General features: G+C 52.6%; 1 protein-coding gene across 2 annotated transcripts; it reads right to left on the bottom strand.

Moving 5' to 3' along the window:
* Positions 1-242: 242 nt before the first annotated feature.
* Positions 243-4,073, bottom strand: Tmem14a (transmembrane protein 14A). Of its 2 annotated transcripts, none has more exons than XM_013019048.1 (5): positions 3,871-4,073; positions 2,748-2,833; positions 2,341-2,442; positions 1,072-1,159; positions 243-446 (listed from the first exon to the last, which is right to left on the bottom strand). In XM_013019048.1, exons 2-5 carry the CDS (start codon positions 2,815-2,817, stop codon positions 407-409), a joined length of 300 nt encoding a protein of 99 aa, XP_012874502.1. In that variant the 5' UTR covers positions 2,818-2,833; positions 3,871-4,073; the 3' UTR covers positions 243-406. The 2 variants fall into 2 exon arrangements, with proteins under 2 accessions (XP_012874502.1, XP_012874501.1); XM_013019047.1 differs by lacking the exon at positions 3,871-4,073 and adding an exon at positions 2,535-2,649 and having other exon boundaries at positions 2,748-3,387.
* Positions 4,074-5,693: the final 1,620 nt, after the last annotated feature.

The following is a 5,693-nucleotide window of genomic DNA, read 5'->3' as shown; positions in this document are numbered from 1 at the left end:
AGTGTTGCTTTTATTTCTAACATAAAAGAAGACACTTGACACATTTATCTCTGTGGTGTGTGTGTGTGTGTGTGTGTGTGTGCGTGCATGCGCGTGCACGCCAGTCTTGGAGCTTGAACGAAGGGCCTGGGCTCTGTCCCTGAGCTTTCCTGCCCAAGGCTAGCACTCTACCACTTGGGCCATAGCTCCACTTCCAACTTTTTGGTGGTTAACTGAAGAGTCTCACATACTTTCCTGCCTGGGCTGGCTTCAAATTGTGATCCTCAGATCTCAGCCTCCTGAGTAGCCAGGATGACAGGCGTGTGCCACCAGCGCCCGGGTAACACATTTATCTTTTAAGTACAGAGAATATGCTCTGCCCACTGCAGGAGGTTGACAGGATACAGTCCTCAGCCCCTCTGGAGTGTCACAACAGCAGTAGGACAAGTCTCAGGATCATCAAGAAGCTGAAGTAAAATCAAACAAAGACAAAGGAGGTCACGCGGACACAGGCAGAGCCCGATGTGCAGGTGTGCAGCCCCACACCTGTCACTCAAACAATGTGGGAGGCTGAGAAAAGGAGGATCATGGCTTGAGGCCAGTTGGCCAGAAAAGTTCATGTGATTCCCTTTTCCTCCACAGCTGGGTGTATCACAAGCTATGTGGCAGGCTGAGAACAGGACTGTGCTGTAACAGAGAGCTGGGTGTGCTGGTGCAGGCCTGTGATCTCAGCAACTACAGAAAGCTGAGAGTAGGCCGACTGTGGCCCGGGTGCTCCAGGGCAGGCAGGCTAACTCCTAAAAGGAACCCGTGAAAAACAGGCCAGGAGCCTGGCTCAAACAACAGAGTGCCAGCCCAGCAAGCATAGGCCTGAGTTCAGACCCCAGTACCCACCCTGCCCCAAATAAAGTACACCTAATAAAAAACATCACAACATCAAAGACAGATGAAAGTATAAAGGTGTCTGGGGCTGACGGTCATGCTGGCAGTAATGAAAATTACTTCCAGCTTTGGAATAAAAAACTAATGCCTGGCAACTGTCAGCACTTCCAAATGGTGGCAGAGGAAAGTTTAAATCAAAATAGTTCTCACCTTAAACCCGCAAGCAGTCCGGCGGACTTTACCTTCTTGGACCTCTTGAACCTCGTACCCATCAAGGTGGCCAGGAAAAAAGCTGCATCTGAAATCCAAACCAACCCCCGAGTCAGGGTCCCCCCTTCCAACCACGAGCAGGGCTAGTTTCTGCTAAGAAATGGGACACGGCTTCAAGGCTCTCATTATTACAACTATTCTGGCCAGATGCTGATGGATCACGCCAGTACCACACAAACAAAAAAGAAGACAAAAAAAAAAAGCCCCCAAAGTAAAAGTGAAGAAGTTTCATTTAAGTGATAGAGCAAAACCTTCTGGCCTGTCTTTAGCCATGTTGGGGAGGAAGGTGGACCCAGGGGGAGGGGAGGAAGAAGCATCTACTGTATTCAAGATAAAGAATATAAAAAATGTAGCCTGCTTCATGCAATTTCAAGTTACAGGTCGTCAATTTACTGTATATACAGTATAGGCAAACCGGAGTCAGTTTAGAGTCCTGGACTCTGTGCGTGCTGAGTACTGAGCAGTTTCCTCGGTCAGTCTCCTTGGGACCACAAACCTGCAGTAACAACATCTACTACTTTTTTTCTTATTCCTTTTGCGCAGATCTTGGGGTCTGAACTCAGGGCCCGGGCATTGTCCCTGAGCTTTTGTGCTCAAGACTAGTGCTCTACCACTTGAACCATGTCGCCAGTTCCTGATTCTTTGGAGTAGTTAATTAGAGGTGAGAGCTCCTGGACTTTGCTGCGTGGGCTGGCTTTAAACCTCAGCTCAGCCTCCTGAGTAGCTAGGATTACAGGTGTGAGCCACAGGTGCCCAGCTTACCACACATATTGTTTCTCCCCTGTGAACACTCGCATACTGAAGCCTAATGGACAAAAAGCTAAACTTAGGTCATCTGTGCTTTTCTCAATCAAGTCTTACTGCAGAGTAGAGTGCCAAAGCTGTGTGTGAATCGAGTGACTCAAGGCTGCCTCTTTTTTCAGTTTTTCACAGATTTTTTTTAAATGTGCTAAAGATGTACTTGAGTTAGTACAGAATCTAGGAATGATTCTTAAGAGATTTGCCTTTTCTAATTTAATCTAACTTTTCCAATAACAAGAAGTCTGAGCTATAAGGCTTGATAGTAGTACCCTAATTTTTCAAATCTGATCCAGAAGGAGCAAGCATTGTTCCACCCAACACACGCACAAAACCCCCGAGCGGCTGGCAGCACGTTGCCTGGTGAACCTACGGCGGAGTAGTAAGAGGCGGGACCAATGCCTCACTCACACAGTGACGGCTTCACGTCCCGCTGGTCGTTGGAGATGCGGTACGCTCCGTAGACAGACAGAAGGCCAAAAGAAAGACCCGCGATCAGAAACACAACACTGCCTGGGGAGAAAGGAAAAAAAAGAGAACGGTCTCTCAAAGAGAATCCCAGAGGGAAGAGACCCATTCCATTGCTTCCAGCACAGCACACGCACCTTCAAGTGTCTCTCCGCTGGGCATCTTAACTGCAACTGCCATGCAAGGCCCCGGGGTCACCAGCTTCCTCCATGGACCCCTCCCCCGCATGTCCCCACCAGCAGTTCCCTAGCTCTGTGACGAGACGGCTCCCTTACAGCCCCGCATGACCCTCGGAGGGGGCCCATCCTCTCCCCTCCAAGTGCTTTTGATGGGCGTCTGTGTAGGCTTACCTTTCCGCCTGTAACTCCAAATGCTTTCCAGTATCACCACGGCTGCATAACCAAGCCCCACCAGGTCCATTGGTGAGGGTGCAGATCTAAAGGCACAGAGCAGGGGCGTGCGACGAGTAAAGGAGCGTAGGGGAGCAAACCTGCCACCCACAGAAGCACACAGGTTCAAGCCTTACCCCTCCCAACGCAGAGCCCTGTCCCCACCCCATCAATGTCACTGAGCTCCCGGGCAGGGGCCGGAGCTGGCTTCCCTTCCTTCCTCTATATCCCTCAGCACTGTAGTTCCTTGTGCTCCGCTCAGCTGGGAACGGTGATGCTGTTATATATGGTATACTGTAAGGCTTGGCATTGCTAATCTGCAGCGTCCTCCCTTCCAGTGAAACCCAGCCGCCCAGCTCTCTCCTCAGCTCAGCCACGCCAGCCGCCCTGCAGGCTGCTCGGCCACAAACGGCTTCCTGCCTGGATTTTTCCAAGTCGGTCTTGTCATTCTTCCATGTTTGCGCAGATACACATCTTCCCCTTCCTCCCACATTGAAGGACAGGGAAGGAAGAACACGACTGCTCGGTGACTGATGCTCTACTTTGTATGTGTATGTGTGCATGTGCACATGCGCACATACACCCAAGCTGCGGCCTCAACTCAGGGGCAGGGCGCTCTCCCTGAGCTTCTCACTCAAGGCTGGTGCTCTACCACTTGCACCACTCCTCCACTACTGGCTTTTTGGTGGCTAACGAGAGATAGAGTCTCAAGGGCTTTTCTGGCAGGACTGGCTTTGAACCTCCATCCTCAGATCTCAGCCTCCAGAGTAGTTAGGGTTCCATGTGAGTCCCTGGTGCCCAGCTGTTTGTTTTTGAGACAGGCTCTCCCTATGTAGTCCAGGCTGTCCTAGAACTTGTGGTCCTCCACCTCCAAGCATTGGTATGCACACCCAGCCAAAGATCCTCTTTTAAACATTTATTTTGTCACTAGCTTCATGGGGAGACGGCTCTGCACAGAAGAGATACCCACAATTAAATAAACAGTGCAGCGGAGCGGGCAATTTGGAGGGCCCAGTCAGAAAGCCACGAAGGGGGAGCTGCTTCCATCCTAAGGGAACTGAGGGGTTGATAGAGTAGCACTTACATCCAGATCTGAGTCCCAGCAAGTCTATCCCAGCCTCGGGAGTGGAACACGAATTTCAGGCAGGCAGAGACGTCAGCTGGGGGACAGCTGCGGTAAATCAAGCTAGTGCGTGGCCTGGGAAAAGGGCGACGGAGGCCTTGTGAGGTCCCAGAGGCAGAATCAACAGGTCCTGAGTGAGAGTGAGGCAGGCATTCACAGGGGGGACTGGGGGCCCTGGAGCCACTCTTGGAGACAGGGACCAATGCACAGCTGCACCGGTGGGGTGGGGGAGGAGGGAGAAGAGGGATGACGGAACCCTGCAGAAGACATTCAGTCTCAGGTGCCAACACAGGAAAACACCCAAACTGCACACAGCTGTGAGGTCTGAGGGATCACTGGCACGAGCTGGTTAATAATCCGGGCTTTTCATTTGTCCCCACAAGGAAGCCTCGAGTAAAAGTAGACTTCCTGGCCACAGTGGCATGCCCTCTCTTGGGGACACATTCCCTTCTACTTGGAGTATTGTCGTTACATATGTGGGGATTCTCCCTCTCGGCCATCTGTTCCCTTCTTTGCACCAACCAAGCACCCTGGTACAAGGTATGTGCTGAGCCCTGAACGAACGAATGAATCCGACCATCCATCTACCCTCCCATCAACCAAAGTAAGAACCTTTGTCTGAAGATGTCCTGTAAGCTATCTAACCTCTAGCCTCCTCCCGCAGCGAGACTGCCAGCTCATCAGACAATTCCTTAACCCTCTTAGTGAACTGAGCGTTGTTCTACAATGTCCAAACTCTTCCCAGTCCTTGCAAACAAAAACACTTTCTCAGAGGACATTCAGATGGAAAGCAAGCACCTTTCTTGTTCCTTTTTGATGGTAGGGCCATGTGGCCAGTCCAGAAACATCTATTAATGCCAAAAGCGGCTTTAAGGTTAAAAACGTTGGGGAACAGGTTGGGAAAGCCCATCTCCACTTCCTGTCCACAAAAGCCACACTCAGAACTTGTAAAGGGCCAAAAGCACCTTGGTACAGTGCAGCAAAAGGCCAAGCATTTACAGCACCAAGCCAAACACCAGGTGAGAGGCCCTGAGTTGCGCTGCCCACGCAAGTCCACCGAAAGGTGGAGATGGCACAGAGGTTTCTGTAGAGCATTATGTACAGAGCATCCCCACAGGCTGAGAGCACCCATGACTATGTACAGAGCATCCCCACAGGCTGAGAGCACCCATGCCTATGTACAGAGCATCCCCACAGGCTGAGAGCACCCATGCCTATGTACAGAGCATCCCCACAGGCTGAGAGCACCCATGACTATGTACAGAGCATCCCCACAGGCTGAGAGCACCCATGACTATGTACAGAGCATCCCCACAGGCTGAGAGCACCCATGACTATGTACAGAGCATCCCCACAGGCTGAGAGCACCCATGACCACCCGGAGCTCAGTGGGCATGGCAGACCTCAAGTCTGGGTGGTGGTGGGGAGATCAGCACCCCAGCAAGCATGCTGGCCATGGTCCCTGAGCCCACGCCCAGGAGGGCAGAGGACAGGGTGGGAGGGAGACGCCAGGGTGAAACGGCAGAAAGACCGGTTGAGAGGAGATGGGGGCAGACTCCACCCTCTGAACAGCCTCACCCCTGCAAGGCCCTGGGGGGGAACCCCATCCTCCGCACAGCCCCACCCCTGCAAGGCCATGGGGGGGAACCCCGTCCTCCGCACAGCCTCACCCCTGCAAGGCCCTGGGGGGGAACCCCATCCTCCGCACAGCCTCACCCCTGCAAGGCCCTGGGGAGGCAGACCCCATCCTCCGCACAGCCTCATCCCTCCTGGGGGGGAACCCC

Source organism: Dipodomys ordii, unplaced genomic scaffold, assembly GCF_000151885.1.
Source record: "Dipodomys ordii isolate 6190 unplaced genomic scaffold, Dord_2.0 Scaffold44, whole genome shotgun sequence".
Taxonomy (NCBI): Eukaryota; Metazoa; Chordata; class Mammalia; order Rodentia; family Heteromyidae; genus Dipodomys; species Dipodomys ordii.
Note: the sequence above shows the minus strand (reverse complement) of the source record. Positions and strands in the feature narration are given on the sequence as shown.